This window comes from Dipodomys spectabilis, unplaced genomic scaffold (assembly GCF_019054845.1).
Source record: "Dipodomys spectabilis isolate Male_0828 unplaced genomic scaffold, ASM1905484v1 ptg000042l, whole genome shotgun sequence".
NCBI classification, from domain to species: domain Eukaryota; kingdom Metazoa; phylum Chordata; class Mammalia; order Rodentia; family Heteromyidae; genus Dipodomys; species Dipodomys spectabilis.
In genome coordinates, this window is record NW_024870719.1 from 12,037,111 (window position 1) to 12,058,268 (window position 21,158).

Sequence of the window (21,158 nt, forward strand, 5' to 3'; positions counted from 1 at the left end):
TGACCCTATAATTTTATTGTTTTCACAGAAAATGCAATAACTCCTCATTGACATCAACTGTCCATTTGTAAAAAAAAAAAAAGTATTCCTTCTGCTTTGTTGAGATGAAAATGAAGAAATTAGTAAAGCAGACATAAACAGGAAGCAAATGTATGGAAGCGGGTTTAAATTTTTCCAGTTTAAATAGCTGTTGAGTGGCCCAGATCTTTGGAAGGCACATTTAAAAAAAGTTTTGTGATAAAGTCTATTCAATACAATCCTTTAAAATCATTCTATCAAAATCAGATCAATCTGTCACCATCTTTCAAATTACTAGCTAAAACATACAAACAAAAATTGATCATGAAAAATACTGTAGCCAGTTTTACAGTCAAGTACAGAATTGAATGAATTAATTGTTCTGCAAATTACATATTTCATTGACAGATAATTTTATTATAAACTTTTTAAAATAAAAATGCATGTTCGGTGAAAAGTTAGTACAGCTGTAATTTGTATTTTATCATATCTTAAAATATAAAATAAAAATGGGATTATTAATTTTTACTATTTAGTACATGATATAACATGATATAACTATCTGGCTTCTATTACTAATTCTTATCATTATAATTCATTGCCATGCCGGAGTCAATTCTGTGACACATGAGAAATGAAATACCATTTGTTTTATGTCAGTTGCATGACATTGTCATGCACAATGCATCTTTCAGTTCTCTTAAAGAAAATGGAATGGAATGTAAATGATTTTAACAGTACAGGGAGTTACATGGAATCAGAAAATATTTTAACAAGGGATAGACAGCAGATTGTAATTTGTGATGGAACTATAAGGTTAGTTACCGGGAGAAAAAAAACCCACAAAATACACAAAGAAAAAAACAGACAAATGAGTTATTATGTATGCAAGAAAAAGATTCAGGTAAGAAAAAAACTCAGATGTTTTTAAAAGAAAAATTAAGGAGATTATTTTAAAATACTGCACAATCCATAATATAAATCCTACAATTATGATAGGATAATACTTTTGATATCAGTTAAGATTAACTGAAAAGCAGTAATATTGGGCATTATCTGGCACTTTGGGCAACTTTAGTGAATTAAGTAAATTTCATTCTATCTTAAGATGCCATAGATTTCTGGAGTATGCTTTATATATTGCTACCCAGAAATGATGCCAATCATGATTAATATAGGCCTGATTGTAGAAATGTAAAATGTAGAGAAACAAACATCATTAAAATGATGAAACATTGATGGCAATCCTAATAAACTGGAATAAATTACTGGCAGTAGGAATTATATGGTATATTATCCCTCCGAGAAAACCAAAAGCTCCACTGCAACTTGACATTCCAGAGAGGAACAATGACAGATATGGTTGGTATTCATGATTAAAATGGAAAAGGAGGAATCTGTTGATGGATTTAAGTCATAGTAAATACACCAAAATTAGGAAAGGATTTGCCACAAGAGATGTTTTAGGGTTTTCATTATTGTTCTCAGTAATGTTAAGGAGGGGGCAAGTTAAAACAACTTATATTTCATTCATATGAATCATTTAAAATTCTCTGCATTTTTATTCACTACTTTCAATTAAAGTAACTGAACATTTGGTCTGAAGTAAAAAACACTGATTCCCACAAGTTGCTCATGTATATAAATGACCCAGAATGTAACTTGAGATGTATTTCATTACCATCTCAATAAATCTGATTTCTTTTCCCTTCAGCTTTTATTCTTCACAATCATCGACATTTTCTTAAAAATATAATGAAAATTAACTTTGAGGTACCAGCCAGTTCTCATGAGTTACTGAAGTGTACGTATTCTTACGTGAGAGAGAGTTTAGAAAAAGTTTAGTATTTTATAAATGCTAAATAGTACAACTGAAACTTTCACTTGCAGTACCTTCTTTGTGCAGGATTACTTAGACAAAAAAAGGGAATTTAATTCTTTTCCTAGAAAGGACACATGTATATTAAAATATTTTGAATTTAAGGATTTTCTTAGATTATTTTTTGAGCAAAATCCTCAGTCAAATCACCTGAAAGATAATTGAGACAAGGAAATGAGGTAATCCTTTTATATTTAAAAGAGTTTTTTGATATTATGGTCAGTGGCAGTACCATTGGGGAAGGAAGAGAAGTGACTTAGTTATATGATATATGAGATAGTGATTAACTGATATAAAATTGAAGTCTGGGTGAAGGGAGATTTTTGCAAATGCTAAGCACAGTACCCAATATTATTTACTTTACTCTCTTTGGTTTGATAAAATAGATAATTGACTTTGAAATTTGAAACACATATTCAACAGGACTGATTCAATTCAGATAACATAATATTCATTTACTGGGTTTAGTTCAATCCTACCTCTACATAGGCATTCCGATGTGTCCCCTTTTGAACTATGAAAATATACATTAAATTTCCAGTTTATATTTGTTTCATATTTTACCTAAAAAGGTATATTTTACACGTATTACAAATATAGGAGAATGCATCAGAGAGTTTCTATTAAAATTTGTTCCTACAGACAATAAGGTGTATGAAGCAGTGAAAAATTATTCCATGGTGAACATAACCAGTAAATTCTTTAGCTAATTTTAGTGATCAGTGAACATTGTTCAACAAACACACATACCGCTTGTCATACCTTACCTGGAAAGAGGCTTTATTGAACATAGCTGTAAAATCATATTTTAAATTGAATTATTGAATTTGCACAAACATTTCTACAGATTTGTTTTTAAAAAAATCAAGCTTTGTCATTTTCCACTACATTTTGTTGTGCTTTTTATATTAAGATTTGCAAATGTTATAATTTAATACGTATATCCCAATTAATTGCATAATCACTTTTTTTAATCCTGGGGTGTTGAGAGAACACATAGTAATCATAGTAATAATAATAATCTTTAGACAAAAGTCTTTTTAAATGAAGTTAAAAGCTGAGATAATTTAAGGAAAAGATTTTCAAATTTTTCATAACCAACAGGTTTAAGTGAAATTTTACAATGCATTTGAAAACTGGCTGGTTAAAGGTATGATTTGTCCTCAGGTAGCTCAAAATCATTTTTACAGATTTTTGTTTTTTTGTAAAAGTGTTTTCTTTAATCGTGGTAAAATAATAAAATAATATTTCACAATTTGCACAGTCTGACTAAAGGGCAGAGGCATATTACCCTCGGTGTTTAGAATAAAGCCAGATTAATCAGGCCCAGTTCCGCTGAAGAGTTTGTATGCACTGCAAATCACAAACATTTTCTTGTTCCCTCTCAAGCTAGGGCCGATTTCATTTCAAATGGAGGTTAGAGTTAAAAAAAAAATTTTAAAAAATCACTTTTGAGTTTTACCACCTTCTGCGCTAATGGTTATCTTAACAATCTTTTGCTCTGGTTGACCCATTTAATAACCTGGAAGAAATAAGAGTTGCTTCCATGTCTGGTCTCAATGGAAGTTACTTTCTAATGGACAATAAGCCGAAAGGCCATGGCTGTCTAGGAAGTGAAACAACACATCTCTTGTCTGCATGGGCTTACGCAGTAGCTTCCGTCCTCTTTTCTTCAGAAGCAGCTTTGTTGTCTTGCCTGTGGTTTGCACATGTAGGCTTTGTAGTTAGTTTACAAAATAGTTATTTTTCTTTTTACACAAACCACTGTTAGCAGTGCAAGCTTCTGAGTTGAGAATTATTCAGGCTTGTTTCATTGAAGGCACTTGGTTTCCATGGCAATTTATAAAAGATGGTGGTTTGGTTTCTTCATTGGAACAGATGACAGTAGTTTGGGTGTTCAAGTGGCCACAAGCAAACTCCGATAAGCCTGTGTAATATGTAAGCCCAGGTTTACCGTCCTGGATAGTAGTGCATGCAAAAAGAGCACACAGTTATCTAGCTTAGCCATGGGAGCAAAATAATAATAATAATAATAGTAATAGTAATAATAATAGTAATCATAAAAATAAAGGAGGGTGGGGTGGGGAGGAACATAAATGTTTTAAATAATACTTAGTTGGGGTTATTTTCGAGGAAGGGTAACAGCCAAAGGTAAAAGGGCCTTACATTTATTTAATTCTCTATGCAAAACCTTCTTGAAAGGAAAATAAATGCCAGCTCTTCACGTACCCTGTTTACAGTGAGGTTTTTGTTGGCAGGCCATTAGGTTTCCATGGTAACAAGCAAACTATTCATTTGAAACAAAACCAGCCATGACTTTGTGCTTTGACGAGGATTTCTATAGCTCTTTTTTTTTCCTTTTTTTTTCTTTTTAATTTTTTTAAATTTTTTTTCCAGAGTTCAACCAGATGATGCTGTATTCTTTTTAGCCACAAAGCACCTGTATGTCTCTTCTCTACTCAGGTCAAGATTATCTTTATATGAAGTTTGGAATAAGTTATACTTCCATGATATCTTTTCTTATTTTCAATCTCCAGTGCTTAAAAAAATGTGTTTTTATTATTTTAGAGTCAGTAGTCAGTGGAGGAATCTTTGGTAGTTTGTTTATTCAATGTCCATTTACAAAGACTCTTTCTTCATGCCAGGGCCTGGTGCCTTTACAGCCTCTGCCAGAATAAGGTCACCTTCGAGGACTTAAGATAGAGATGAGAACAATAACTGGGAAAAGCCATAAGTGAACTAAAATCCCAACAGCACCATCAACAGAATCTAGAGAAAAAGAAAACAAATGACAAAAAGTGATAAAGAAATAAGCAAACGAGAGTAAGCATTCCAAGTAGCTATTAAAGATACAAGTTAAGTGAATGAGAAATTTAATCTATGGAACACATGTGGTTAGCTATTTGACAAAAGGAAATTCTTCACAGATTTTCAATTGATGTCATAAAAATACTTATTTGGACTCTATTCACGTGGGCCCATGGTTGAGCTCAGTCTCACAGTTTTGGTAGTTCTGTGAAAATAGACATGTGGGGAAAGTTCTCCAAAATGTTTGTTTTTTCTTTTTCTTTTTCAAAATGCCAGAAATATATAAGCTTAAAGACTGAGAGAAAATTCAATGTTTGATGCAAATTGAAAAGGAATGGTTATTATTAGGGAAATTCACTGATATAACCAAGTAATGCAGGATATTATTTATACATTATGTGATAAATTTTCCCTTGAGCATTTAGAAGTGACATAAAATTCAATGTAGCTAAAGGATAATTTCCTCCAATCAGCCTGGAATTTCCTAATCTAGGTGATGCTTCAGTAAAGTTTCCTGTCTTAGTTGATTCTCTTAGAAAACGGATGTATCCTACCTTAGATTACTAACACAAACATAGCTGATAAGATGTAAGGTTTCAGTGTACAAAATACTTTCAGCTATAGATTGGTGGAACATATCTATAATCCTACCTACTCTGGAGACTGAGATCTGAGGATAGAGCAGAATCTTATCACTGATTAACAGGCAAAAAGATGGAAGTGGAGATATGGGTGAAGTGGTAGAACACAGAGAATGCCAGGCTTGATCTAAAAAGCTAAGGTAGGGGTTGGGAAGGTGGCTCAGAGGTAGAGTGCTTGCCTCGCATACACAAGGCCTTGGGTTCGATTCCTCAGCACCACATAAGCAGAAAAACCTGGAAGTGGCACTGTGGCTCAACTGGTAGAGCGCTAACCTTGAGCTAAAGAGCTGAGGGACAGTGCCCAGGCCCAGAGTTCAGACCCCATGACCAACCAAAAATAAAAATAAAAAGAGTAAAAAGCTAAGGAAGAGTGCAAGGCCATGAATTCAAGACCCAGTATCAGCACAGGAAAAAAAAATCTTACAAAGGGGAAAACCTAAGCCAAACATAAAACCTCAGCTTTTAATGCATCAGTCACTGCCTGGGAAAAAATTTAAAAAGAGCTTTTGACTTTCAGGTTGGACTGTACTTAGAAATTCACATTACTTTAATATTCATCAATCTAAATATAATCACCAACATGAACTTAATAAATAAGAATTAGAGACAACTACAACATAATGCTTTCTCATAGCAAATGGAATTGTTTTGTTCAGATTGGAATCTATTCCCAGTTTTCTGAAAAGAAATAAAAGTGTCACCATTCACATAAATCTTATGCAAAACAGACATGATTCTCTTGATTTACTAGATTAAGAAAAATGATGAGGAGAATGTTTTATCTACTCTGTGATGATTGAGTGCCAATGGGCTTTCATAGACATTTCACTGTGAAGTTTTACTGTTTTGGTTTTCTCCTTCTGGAAAGTTTAATTCAATTTACTGAACTTAATTTGTAATAATTTCTCAGTGATTACAGTTGAAAATGTATAATCTGTGTGAAGTGGTAACTGTATTCAATGAATATAATTTCCACTCAGTGATGAGAAATTCAGAGGAAACCACAATCTTCTCTAAGGAGAATGATTTTATTTTTCTGTGCATTAGATAACTTGCTACTTTCCTGAAGTAAAATGAGCCAGACTCAGGAAGAAGATTTTACTGTATAGTTTAAATGCTAAATTTAATGACAAGAAACTATGAGTAAAAATGCCTCATTGTTACATACAATCTTAGTTTTTGTTTTTTCACAATGCTAAAGAATGGAGTCAATTCATTTCATAGTAGAGCAATCACTGGGCAGTAGAAGAAATTTGACTTTCAACATTTATACGAAATAATTTCACACTAAATATACAAAGTTAACAAAGACTTTGATTTGCTCTAGGCTCATACAACATGGATTTTCTTGTTTCTGTATATGTTGAATTATTGATGAGCTATTAGTGTACATTTAGCTTGATTGTTCTCTCTTTATAAAATAACCACAAAATTGATGCTATCAGATGGGCCTTATGAAAATCCTTGTTGGAGAAAGTTTTAATAGGAATGGCTTCACATATATGATTCACATGTATAATTTGAAGATGAGGATTTTGGAAAGCAACTTCATACATAATTCTAATGTTATTTGTCATTTTTATACTTATTTCTGTTGAAAAAATGCAACTGTGGTGAGTGCTCATAAAAATACTTAATGGTCTTAGGAATCCATTTTACATTAAAACCAATGTAAAAATGAAATCCCCAATTATTAAACCAGATTGTAGTATGGATAGGAGATAAATTATATCAGGGAAAACTATAGAGCTATTCCATTAATTAATATGTTTAATAAGTTTCTTGATGTTTGTGCTGGTACTAGAGTTAAACTCAGGGCCTCTCACAGACTTTCTCACTCCAGTTGGTTTCAAATCATAGTCCTTAGAATTCAGCCTTCTGAGTAGCTGGAATTATAGGCATGGGCAATGGGGGCTCAGCTACTATATTGCTATATTGTGTGTGTGTGTGTGTGTGTGTGTGTGTGTGTGTGTGTGTGGTGTGTGTGTGTGTGTGTGTGTGTGTGTGTGTGTGTGTGTGTGTGTGTGTGTGTTCTAAGGCTTGAGCTCAGGGCCTGAGCTTTTTTGCTCAAGATCAGTGCTCCACCACTTGAGGCACAGCTCCACTTGAGCTTTTTGGGTTTGTTTGTTTGTTTTTGGTTATAAATTAGAAAAAGAGTCTCATAGACTTCCCTGTGCAAGCTGGCTTTGAACTGCAATCCTTAGTTCTTAGCCTCTTGAGTAGCTGAGGAAACAGACATGAGTCACTGGCACCCAGCTAGAGTTCTTTTTTAAAACAAAGATTGTATCTGTTAAAAAATGAAAATATATATTTAAACTATTTGGAAAAAAAAGCCATGGTTATCTAAGTTATATGAAATATACCTATATTTTAGTAAAAGCTTTCAAAACTCTGAAATAAATAGTGTAAGGTAAAATATTTTAATCTTATCTAAAAAAAATCACAGCATATTTTCTTCAAACATATTGCATCAACATTGTTATTTTCTTTGTCCAAATATGAGTACAATGTATTTCAATACTTTTATTTAAAAATACAAAGTTAAGGTCTAAAAACATTTCAAAAGTAGCTTTGACTATTAAATTAGAACCTGATGTAGCAGTAGTAGTTGTATTCCTATAACATCATATCACAGCAAACCAATGCCAAGAAAGAAGGCTTACTCTTAGTTGTTAAGTCTTGTTTTGCACATTCGCCTTCTGCGATGGATACATCGTCGATGGCGATGTCACCTTCTATGCCAGGGCCGCGGATACCTTCAAATATGAGCTACAAACACGAATGAGACACATCTAAATGTGGAGGTTTGATTTGGAGATGAATGTCTATAAAGAAACTGAGGAGACAAATGTAAACTCTTCAAAAACCCTACCCCCACTTTTATTTTTGATGTTTACACAGTTTTATTTACCAAAATCTCAAACTTTCCTAACATAATTGAAAATAGTAATCTCAGTGTAGTATTGAGTTTCATCAGAGACTTTATGTGATTTGAAAATTGAAACTAATTTTAATTAAACCAAATGATAAAGCAACTACAAGTGCTTATAGTTGCAATTCTCAGATTTAAGAAAATTTGAATGAGGTTGCTTTGTTTACAGTGGCTTTATGTTTATTTGCTGAAAGCCTGTAACAATAGTTTGCTATTTCTGACTTATTTGTATCTTTTGCAAATAGATTGAAAATCTCTTCATGTTCCTTAAATTCTCCTTAAGACTTAACTCTATGGTTTCATTTTTGATAACTTATTTTATATATTTTGAAGATATTTATGAGTATATTTATGTTGACTATGTAAGGGTAAACCTTTGGATTTCTAGTGTTTATGAAAGAATGGGCATTGACGCTTAATGCATTAAAAGACTAAGAGAGCATTAAAAGACTAAGAGACTGAAATCATACTGCCTTTATTACTAAATTTGGTACATAATAGCAATAGAAGCATAATTTGCATTTTTGTTTCATTTTTAAACAAATATGCTTTTAGAATTTTCTCTATAAACTAAATAATTCCTTGCTTGCATCAAAATGCCTTATTTTCGCTATTACGAGGTAAAGTATGTACTTAGTGATTTTTATTCCCAGAGAAATTTAAAAATAAAATAATAATTAGGTTTTTTCTAAAGAAAAATAATTTAATAGAGAATTTTTTCTAACATCAAACTGACATGTTCATTTTATAAAACTTATAGTCATATCATTTTAAGAAATGTGAGTGAAATTCATGTTTATCAATGTCAAAAAAATATTGTTTTTCAAAAGAGCTCCTAAACAATAAACTTGAGGTGTTTTCCAGGAATTCTGGTTGCATTTGAGAAACAAATCTATTGTCTTTCATATTTTATCAAAGAAAATTTCCTGTTTGTAATTATAGGCAAATGTATTGTACTGAATTTCTGTATTTTCCCTTCCACTTACAGGTATCCAAAAATATCTAATTTTCAAAATTTGACAGGAAACAAAGTGTTGAAAGTTTAATTTCTTATGGCATATAAGTCAAAAAAGATACAAATAATGATGCTATGAAACTCATATTTAAATATAACTTCTCTAGAAGAGGTGAAATAGGTGCAGCACTGATTTGTGAACATGGTTAAGGGGAGCCAAGAATACAATACACTTACGAAATTCTAACTCGATGGATAAGAGGTGCCTTTTACAAATGTTTGCTACAGTGTTGTCCCTTTTACTGGGAAGAGGAAAATCAGTTAGGACATGACTATTGGAGCAAGTGGAGAAGCCCAAATATGCATTGAGAAATAACCATGCACATCTCTTTGGAGAACATCAGGATCTAAATAAGTTTTACAACATCATTTTGCAATTATGAAGGTTACCTTTATTTATGTTTGTTTCAACAGATAATTGAACCTTTCCTCAACCTTTCTAGATGAAATTTGAAGAGAAGTGATCGAATAGTCCAATGCTTTTGTCCCAATAAAGCTATCCCAATATTAGCACTGAGTGTAATTTCACAAGACTGTCAGTTTAATTTGCTGAATAAATATCACTTGATTGTTAAAGCTTTTAATCTGAAATAATAACATGAGTTGACTTCCGGAGAAGATATAAAGAAACATCATATTGTGAGTGAGTTACTATTGAAAAATTTTTTCAATGGATAACTCCAACAGTCATTATGATGTCTAAATGATTGCCCTGGAATTTGGCTTACAACACCAGACATGAGTATAATGTCTCATGATAGTTAAGATATGTTCCTAATTATTGCTTTAATTAGTTAGAATATATTGACACAACGTAATGAGACCACTGCCAGTTCCTTTTTGGCCACTAAGTATATAGAAAGAGGACACTGTATTTTCATCACAATATTTCTATTTGCCTTCGATAGTAATTTTACTTTCAAGTAACCAAAGTAATTGGATGTACTCTAACAAAGGATTTTGTAAATTGTTGTATTTGGAAGAATTTATTGTTAAAATTAAGGGCATCTAGTACCAATCACATAAAAATTAGGATTGCTATTGAAACTGGGGCTCAAAGTAACATATCCTCTTTAAAACTCAAAGAAAGGTGAGAGATAATGTGTTCTATTTGAATTAAAGACATCTTGAAATTCCAGAGGTTTAAAAGGGAACAGTTTAACTTCTCACAATTTAATTTATATGGTAATATACTTGCATCTATTGTTTAATTTTGCTTTCCTGGAGGTATGGCATACCAAACCCAAGTATTTTAGAAAAACCTTGATAACTCATAAATAAATTTTGAGTGAAAAATACTGCTACTTTGTCTGATGATAGTTCAAAATAATAAGAAACAAAGTCAAAGAAAATATGGCATGACATGAGTGGTTGTTCATGTGTTTCCTTGAGGAATAAAAATTTCTGAAAATTAAATAAAGCCCTTAGTCAATGACCATCTGTTGGAAAACAAAAGAACACAGTTCAGAACAAAAATATAATCTTAGTTGTCTTGATTTTGTATCATTTTAATTTGCTAAAAATTGATTGACTCACAATCTTTACCTACTCCACATATAAAAGGTGAAATTTATCCTTCTTTCTGCGACAATCAGATAACTAGACAAAATGTGAGACCCTAGATATCAGAGAGTGAAAACAGTGATGCATGAGAGATGAAAGTAAAAAAAAACGAGATTATGATTGTTCTATTTATAGTTGTTAAGCTCTTGTTCAAGTAGACAGAGTCAAGGTGATACTCGGCAGAATTGAATGTAGCTGAGTGAGGAATGGAGGATATAAGGAAGACAGGAAAGAATAGAGAAAAAAATCTTACATAGCATTTCTTAAGAGGCTTAAAATGAGCTGATTATTTCCAAGTAACTTAATTATACCCTCCAAATCTTGCAGATGTCAGAAATTCACCCATTGCCAGCACCTATCTGGGCAAAACTGACAGTGTCTGACACTCAAATAATCAGATTTGCCTAGAAGCCTATAATGATGACTCAAAGGGAAGATAAATCAGACAGCTGAAACCAACCAAGGATCCAAGATGCTACTAGCACTAAAGACATAAAACACGTATGTTAAGTGGATTTACTATGCTCAAAATATTTATTTGTAAAATGACTCAAATTGAACTCATCCAGGATGAGAAGTCTAATGGCTGAGATGCAAAATTGAACTGAATAAGATTAAAGGCAGATAAAGTGTTGCAGAAGAAATGATTAATGATAATAAAGACAGAAAATTGTTCAAACAGAAACAAATGAAATAGTAAAAAGATAAAACGTGAACTGTACATCTCCTTCAAGGGTTTTTTTTATAGGTGTATTCAAAGTTGTCAAAGGAGACAAGGGAAAGTGAATGTACTGAAGAAATATTAGCCAGAAAGTCTTCAAATATTACGAAAATCACAAATCCCCGATCCAAGAAGTTCAAATAATCCCAGGCATATAAAAATGAAAAATATACTAAGTATATTTGTAATATAATTTTCCAAAACCAGTGACAAAGGGAAGAGCTCACATAATGTCTTAAAGTATAAAAATAAACACAACTACAAACTTGCACTAGAAACCAATGCAAACAAGAAAACAGTGGGAAAACATCTTTAAAATCTGGAATGAAAACAAAAACACTATACTCAGAAAAATTTTATTTTGTTCAGAAAGGATGATACACTAGATATTTTCAAAGTACAAAAGGCGAAAAAATCATGTTTTAAAAAACCACATTTCAAGATATCTTAAAGGAAGTCCTTCAGACAAAATAAAATTGACACCAAATGAAAATAAGTACATTTCATCTCTAAAAATTATTTTAAAAGGTACAAAGGACCCCCAAAATCATACTGCACTGAGAACCCACCATCCAAACAAAGTTCAATTTCTAAGTTGAAAGAAGAAAATCCAAGTACAGCAGACAGAGTTTTCCAATGTTTGGAATATTATGAATAAAGTATTCTTAATGTGAATGTTAATGTTAATGAAATGTGAATATGAATATTAATAAAATCCCTAATGTTATATTGTGAATAGCTATGATGATCACTGCTATCATCACTAAAATTTCTATGTTATCTTTGTAGGTATCTCTTTTATATGCAATCTCAGTAAAAGCAAAGAAAAATAGCTTGTTTAAATGTATGTGACTTTTATCATGAAAGTGATATACTACTGGAATGTCATTATCCCAAAGAGAAATATTTTGTTAAAGATATGTAAACTTCCACCAAATACAAATCACTCAGGCAGATAATTGATTACCTAGTGACATTATCCTAAAGTCCTGTATTATTTTTCCTTAGGGGAAATATATATGCAGATAATCTTACAGATTATTATTCTCACATATCTCTTGATAGCTGTTAATTAATGAAGGAAATGGACATTTCCTTCTAAAATAGCTTGTAGAACTAAAAGAATAACTTCACCATGTGATTTACATTGTGCTCATATCATGGAATTTCTAAATATGTGTATCTAAACTGTTTACATATTTGGAGCTCACCATTATTGCTGTGTTCAGACACAGCAAGCTACGGGTAGAAATGACTGCCCATTTCTTACCTGAAATGATGTGATTGGATATATATTAACATGTGCCTCGTTCCATCGCTGTCCTTTATTTCCACTTGAAGACCACAGCGGATTCTCTATTGTTGTCTGCCCTTTCAAGCGTAGGTAAACATTTAAAACACCTAAAAGTGGCAATGAAATTTCATTTTGTATATATACATTCACTTCAAATTTGTTTCTCCTTGACCCAGCACTGTCTAAAACAAATTCTGCAGAGCATTCTATTATCCCAGCTTCAAACATGAAATGATCCAAAGATAACCATATCTTCTTAATTCTTGCAACCAGCAAATATTATCTTACATTACCAAAATAAAGAGTTTTGACATGAAGAGTGAGGTTCTGTTCCTGTTCCAAATCTTTGGAGTAGTTTCTATGTGAAAAAAATATTTTTCTAATCATAATTAGATTAGATCTTTAAAGGCAAATAGTACTTGTTTTAAATCCAAAAGATACTATGATTGATGGAAACAAAGCCTCCAACTAGAAATTAAATGGTTTACTATGAACTTAGTAATAATTATTTTATTATCCCAATTAGTGCTTATTCTTTGGTACATTTCTTTAGTAATAATAAAAGCTATATTAACAGATAAATGGCTTTAATACATTTCCCACAGAATTTCTTGTCCTTAAGTTCATAAAAGAGAATTCAGTATCTAAAAATATACAAACTAACATCAGGTTCTCTTGGTCAACACAATTAAGACTTGTGAAACAGAGTAAAGATACTCGAGAGGTTAGATTTAGCCAAGCTGATTCAGCCCCATTATTGTAGCATTATAAGAAAAATAAAATTACAAAGTGACTGATTACATTAATACCATTTAAAACTAATTTTATCCTCAGAGACACCATGTTTTGGCTTTATTGGGCTCCAGATACCAAATGTATGAACTTAATCAACCCAAGTATCATTTTAGGTTATATAATTCTATGATAGAAGTTGTTGGTAGCTAAGCAAAACTTTCTTCCATTTTTCCTAATTCTCATCTTTAAAACCTTTTTTCTCAAGTCTCAGTTACTGGAGTTGGTGAGAACTTTGGTCATATAATGCATAAGAACAACAGACCAAGAGCTAAAAGTGTTTAGTGATATCCTATGTCATATGTAATAATTATATTTTGGGCTTCTTCACAGCATTTTGTAGTGGATTCATTTTATCATATTATCCTATATAAATTTTGGTATTAATTATTATTTGAATAAGTATTATTTATTTAACACCACTATGAAATAGTTTATCTTTCATGCATCCTGTATAATTTTGCTTTTACTCTTTTACTATAAATATAAGTTGTATACATTTTCAACAAATATATTAAACATCCACTAATAGGTAATTGCAATCCCAAGTACACATAAATACTTTTTTTATTCCAAGATGTAGAGATCAGTTGCACTTAAAGATCTTTTCTTTTTATATTCAATAACATAAACTCATTGATTTGAGCTACATAGTTCCTGAACAATGAGAATGTGCCAAATTCATAAAGTTGATAAATACATATTGATAGGAAATTATTAGTATTATTTGTTTTATACAAACATACAAAGTGATAAATTATAAAATCAATATTTTCTGTTTGAATAAAGTGACTTCAGTGACATAAGATTTGAAATTCAACTAGCTGCAGATGGCTCATGCCACTCATTCTAGCTACTCAGGAGGTTGCAATCTGAGGATCATGGTTCAAACACAACCCTTGCCATTAGACTCTTGTCTCCAATTAGGAACCAAAAGGCTGGAAGTGGAGCTGTGGCTCAAGTGCTAGAGTGCTAGCTTTGAGAAAAGCTCAGGGAGAGCACCCAGGCCCTGAGTGCAAGCACCAGAACTGGAACACACACACACACACACACACACACACACACACACACACACACACACGCACACAAGCATGCGTGCGCGCGCGCGCACACACACACACAGAAAAGAAAATACTTTGAGTTAAAATATTTGTTATGATTTTTTAATGGCATTGAAGTTTGAAATAAGGTTCTTGCACTTCTTATTCATTTTATCACTTGACCACTTAAGCTATTCCCCTTATCCCTTTTTAGTGTATTTTCAAATGTCTCATAAGTGTTTTTGCTTTTGCCTTGCTCAACCTGGATTACTGTTCCCTTACCTATACCTGCAGCATAGCTGAGGTAAGAGGTGCATAATCCACTGGCTTACTTGTGGACATGAGAGTCTCTAACTTAACTTTTTCTTTGTTTTTGTTGTTGTTGTTGTTGGTCATGGGGCTTGAACTCAGGGCCTGGGCATTGTCCTTGAGCATTTTGCTTAAAGTGAGTGCTGTACCACTTTCAGCCACAGCTCCACTCCTGGTTTTCTGATGGTTAATTGGAGTAAATAAAGAGTTTCATGGACTTTTCCTGCCTGGGGTGGTTTTGAACCATGATTATCAGAGCTCAGCCTCCTGAACCTCTAGGAGCCACCTGTGTCCAGCTCTAACTTTTTTGATTGGTATCAATCTGCAATCCTTCTCTCTGTTTGTAGCAGTTGGAATTACAGGTGTTAGCCAATACTCCCAAATTCACAATGACTCTTTTCTTTACATAAAATTAGTTTAAGAATGTATTGTATTGAATAAGTAGGAAAAAGTTATTACTGTGCTTACCATTAGTTCCATTGCACTATCTCTTAATGATAATGAAAAGTATTTGTATAAAATTAAAACTTAGCCTTTCTCAGCCAGTTTATTATCATTAATTTTGCTTAAATATATTAGCTTCTAGTATACATAGTTAAGGAATTATTATCAGTGAAGAATTAAATAGTAGGAAATAAGCTTATAGGTAAGTGATTTAAAACTAGGAAGTTAAAAAATACATTACTTAGACATTATTGATAGCTTTAATAGGAGACTACAACATGTCTAGAGTAAGATTTAACTCTAGCTAGTCACAAATCATGACTAAGATGGTATCATCTTCCTTTCTGTACCTCTCAGATAACAGCATTTCACTCAGTGATATTACCAATTTCCTACCTTGATGACATTACACTGTTGGTATTAAATACAAATAGGACTTCACTTAAACAACTGGCTGATTTTCAACAAAGATGGACTTCATTATAAACTAACTTCAAATAGTCAATAGTTGAGCTGTATTCCTAAACATTTAAATGAAGAACAGTAATTTTCATTATCTATTCCTTCAACTACTTGGAAAAAATTTGTTCTTTGCTAGGAACTGAATTTTGAGAAATTATCAATATGCAAAAATATTAAAATTGCACTTCTGGAGTCAAAAGAGTTAAATCCTTAAATAGGTCACTGTCATTCTAGATGATTTGCTTTAGTGTATTCAAATGTTTTCCTTTCCCAATAAACTTTGTACTATCTCTTTCAATATGAACAACAGCAATGAGTAAATTGAATTGAAGTAGTGGAGGGTCATAACAATGGTCAAACTCAAAGGAGAAAACTCCCAGTATGTTAGATTTCTTGTTTGAAGAATGTCATCCAGGCTCACTTGAATACAAATAAGCCTCTTGATATTCTTAATCCTAACCAGAAGAAACACAATCTTTGACCAGAATAGGAATCAAAGAGAGACTTCTGAAATCACACAACATCCTGTCACTTTGCATATACACATATAATATATATTGTATATATAGTGAATATATTTAATACAAGTTATTTCATCCTAGGATTTACTTAACAGGAAACAGATCTTCCACCTCACCTATGTGCTGTCCGTACATGTGATAAAAGAAGCTGAAGCAGTATGCAGTGTTTGTAGGTCCATAAGGATTTTTGGGAGCTATGCTGAAAACAGGGCTGAGAAGTCGAGCTTTTTCTCCTTCCAGTCTAGGCCGAGATGTCTCAATGTACATATAAAACCCTTAAAACAGATGAAGTAAATTGTTTAAACCCATCAAGCAACACAGAGTTACAAATCACTGAGAAGTTTTTGAGCATTTATACAAATTACTGTTTGATGGAAACCTTTGCTTCTCATTATAAGATGTGCTTTGCAGGGACACGACTAATGGTGGTTTAACAGAAAGAACAATCATCTACCTAAACAAAAATAAAAATGCATAAAAACTTGAAAGAAGCTAGTATTTTAGAAAAGAAGTTAAGCAGGAGGATTTTCAATTTTTTATGGATCTAATGATTTCTGGGCAAAAATATCTCGAAACTTTGGAAAAATGTGTATTATTGATATTAAACATAAACTATAATATTTTATTCTGTAGTATTCAAATGTATCGCTAGCTCCTCCCTTGTATTCAACATGAGTAATAGTTTTTAACGCTACTGGTTTGTCTGCACCCAGCACCACCCACACTCCATACCTTCTTTGGAACCTGAACGATCTGCATTAGGTCCTGTGTTAGGAGTATATTTTGTATTTCTTGTGGCAGTACTTTGCTTTGTCCAGTCAAAATTGTCTGTATCATCTTGAGTAAACAAACAAATATTACCGTCTTCAAATCCACAGTGAAATTCTCCTGTGGAGAAATTTTAATTAAGGTAAGTAATATAAAAATATGAACATCGTAATTTTATTCAAAACATTCAAACGTTCCGTGGTAAGAGTGTAAGATTGTGAGACTATCATGAAAACCTTAATAATGGGTTCTATAACAGTAAACCATTGTACTTTAAATGAGAAAGTAATAATTCTGTTCATATATATCAGACAAACTGTGACATTTCCATACTTGCATATAATGTATTATATTCAGTACTTAACTTATTTTTCCCTAACCTTCCCTCACTGCCCTTTTTTCTTTAAGATCCCCAATAATCCCTTTTTAGCCGAGTATAATTTTTATACATAAACCAGCGCCTTATTGAATAATAAAGTCCCAAACTTTTTTCTCAGAAATATTCAAATAACTTACATAATATAATTCACACCTGAATAATAATAGAATAATATTTTAAAGATAATTAACATGAGTTATATATCTTTTAGATAGGCTTTTTTTTTTTGTTTTCTCCTTTGTAGAAATAAGTTTGCCTAGGCTAGGGCATTAGCAAATAGTTGTGAGAGGCAATCATCACACATACTTTATTTGAATATCGGTTTCTCTGATGTTGGAAATTCACTTGAAATGACTGTCATAAAAATACTTTATAAAGACCCTAAAAAAGAGTCTAAGAAGGACAGTAGTTTATTGATTCTACCATATGCTAAGCTCCATGACAATCAAAGTTCAGAGGGAACTATTTTTTGAACTTTCTGTGAAATATTGATGAGCAATATTTCTAGCTATCAAGTTTTTTTAAAAGAACATTTGGATAAACCCTGTTTGAAGATGAGTCTAAATAAACAAGTTAATAAAGTATGCCTACATCATTAACTGAGGAAAATTAAACATAGTATTCATTTTTTACTCAGCTTAATAAGATGTTTATGAAATCACAATAATCAGTCATGCGGCTCACAGAGGAGAAAATGTGGTCCAATAATGATTAAATAGCAGATGTATAGCAATTCAGGGAAATACAAACATCTAAGGAAAGGAAACTGTTTTTGAGAATCTTCTACCCCTGGAAAAGGCATTTATTTAAATACATCAACATAAAATGGTATCTATCTCTATTATAGGTCATATGCTTGTAATAATGAAAACAATTGTTGCCAATAAAATAAAACAGAAACTTTCCTTCTAAATTTAAGGAATATAAATATCAACTTTCTAAGTAAGCTAAATATTTTATGAGGGAAGTACAGAAATTCAAAAAATGAAAACCAAAGACAACAAAATATGATAAGCAATTCAATACATATAAATTTTCACAGATGGAATATCAAACAAAATGAGAAATTTATAAGTACGAGAAATTTATAAGTATTAATCACTGGTTTTAATTTTTATCATATCTTTTAAAATTTAAACTTAACATATTATGGCAACTTTGCTATTTCAAAATTATTGTGTTTCAAACTAGATAAGAATATTGGGTAAATAATCCTTGTTTATTTATATACATTGTATTTTTCTTAATTATTGAATACATTGATTTTGAACAAGTATATACTTACTCAAATGAGGATTTACAGGTGCTACAAAAAAAAAGAAATAAACAACATTAGCAAAGCTTGGATGCTTTCATAAATGGAAGTCTTGTTTCATCTTATGGTTTCTTACTCAAACTAAGTTATCCTCCCCATGGTGATCTGGGAAAATTATAACTGCAATCCATTTAGTTCTGAATGAAGTCTACTTTGGAGCTCAACAATAACAACTTCAAATTAAAAAAAAAATAAAAAATAGACCATGCTAAATAGTATGTAGAATTTGTTCATTTTTCTAATGAATGGAGTTTCTAACCTTTTATATCTTTACCTGTGCTAAACAGGCTTAATGATGAAAACAATTATCCAACAAGGTATACTTTCTTTCTTTAAGTTACCTACTTTGCTAAGCATAATATAACACATATGAAAATAATATTACCTTCATATTATGTCATGTGTCCTGCAGTAAATAGCTACTTGTGTTAATTAAATTAAAATGCATACACAGACACCGTTCACAAGTGATAGTCAATATATTTTGTAATATAGTGAACCTGAAGAAAGTATTTCAGGAATCAATCTATGTTTCCTGAAATACAGTACCAAATGAGTTTTACCAAATGGGACTTCAAATTTTAGCAAAATGTTACAAGAATATAGCTATTCTACAAGATAAAATATTATGTGTATGTACTGGGTAGGCATTTCTCTGTGAGAAAATTCCATTTCAGATGGGTAAAGAATAGTAGTTTTTCAAAATTGCAGGATGCTGTTTATGTACCCTATATAAACTGGTCCACTTGCTCATTTTCATGGTTTGCCCTCACCTATCTTTATAAAACTTGTATATTACTAGTAAAGTAGATAAGCAAGTGCAGAAGTGCATAAAACATATTTATTCTTATATTAGTATAGTTAAATCAATATTAATATTAATCGATCACTTTTGCTCTTCATACATAGAAAAGACAATTCCCATTACCTTACTTGATTATTTAATTCTGAATCTCACTTTTTATATTATGAATTGAATAACAAAGAAGAACATATACACTCATTAGCTCTCTTGAAGCTGAACTTAAAACGAATAGTTTCAATCAAATTGGAATATTAATTTAAAAATTAAAATAATTTTATATTTAAAGTAATTATGATACTGTAAAAATTCTATGGTCTTTTTCCAATGAAAAATCTTTAAATTATAATTCATTTCTATGACATGTTATATCGCTCTCTCATCTCTTAGTAGATCAAAATATCATTGGGTCTTCTGTTACACTATTGACTAAGCTTAATTTGAAAATTTGCAATGTTAAGTTGTAAATATAGCACTAAGTCCAATAATGTTCTCTTTCATTTATATTTTCTTATGCAATTTGTTACACATGCCTACTACAGATTGAATTATGTTCACTCTGTGTGCAGAAGCTTAATCCCTCCTGTGACTATATTTAAGAGAAGCCATTAGGAAAGTAATTAGGGTAAATAAGACCATAAGGCTAAATAAGATCATCAGGATTAGACTGTAATCTAACGGATTGGTTTCTATGAAGTGGAAGAGATATTAAAAAAACTTTCTTCCACATGAGGCACCTCAGAAGGTGACCATTTATGAGCCAGGAAGAGAGCTCTGGTCAGAGATTAATCTTGTTTCTTGATTTTGAACTTCCCTACTTTGACAAGTGGGAGAAATAAATGTCTATATAATCCCAACACTTGGTTTTTCCTATGGCATCCAAAGCCAATAAACATAATGACAATGAATATCCTACAAAATTAAGAAAAGTGAGGAAAAGTATAGGATGGGGCTATGGGTAAGAATATTGAAGGGGATGCTGACTGAGATACGTTGTAGTCATAAACTGCTTTCCTTGAATGGCAAATGTTTTGCACAACTATGTAATGATAATAAAAATATTTTAAAAGTATCTTTTACCCAAATCTTTATTGTAATTAAATATTTAACATTTTAATACTCATGCTCAAGAATTTAATTGTGCTTATTAGTAACTGCTTTACCACTTGAACCCCAAGTGGTAGTTTAGCTGCTTTTAAGTTAAGGTCTTTAACTTTTGCCCACACTGACTGTAATCTTTCTAATGGTTCCTGGAATTATAGGCTAGAACCCCCATGCTTAGCCCAATAATAATGCTTTTCTATTACATGATGATCTATAAATACTCCATTCTACATTAGACATCTTAAGCTATTGAAAATGTTTGTGTATAAATATTCTACTCTACATTAAGCATCTTGAATTTTAGAGAGGATTGAATATGGATACAAAGGATTTTTATGAGTTCCCAGTGGG

General features: G+C 31.7%; 1 protein-coding gene across 1 annotated transcript in view; it reads right to left on the reverse strand.

Moving 5' to 3' along the window:
• Positions 1-3,964: 3,964 nt before the first annotated feature.
• Positions 3,965-21,158, reverse strand: part of Mdga2 (MAM domain containing glycosylphosphatidylinositol anchor 2) — a 722,905-nt gene continuing 705,711 nt past the window's right edge. The window contains exons 12-17 of the mRNA XM_042677867.1: positions 18,872-18,892; positions 17,172-17,327; positions 16,556-16,714; positions 12,848-12,978; positions 8,010-8,115; positions 3,965-4,666 (exon numbers count right to left, since the gene is read on the reverse strand). Of these exons, the coding sequence (XP_042533801.1) occupies positions 4,578-4,666; positions 8,010-8,115; positions 12,848-12,978; positions 16,556-16,714; positions 17,172-17,327; positions 18,872-18,892 (662 nt within the window). The 3' untranslated portion in view covers positions 3,965-4,577. The remainder of the gene's footprint in view (positions 4,667-8,009; positions 8,116-12,847; positions 12,979-16,555; positions 16,715-17,171; positions 17,328-18,871; positions 18,893-21,158) is intronic.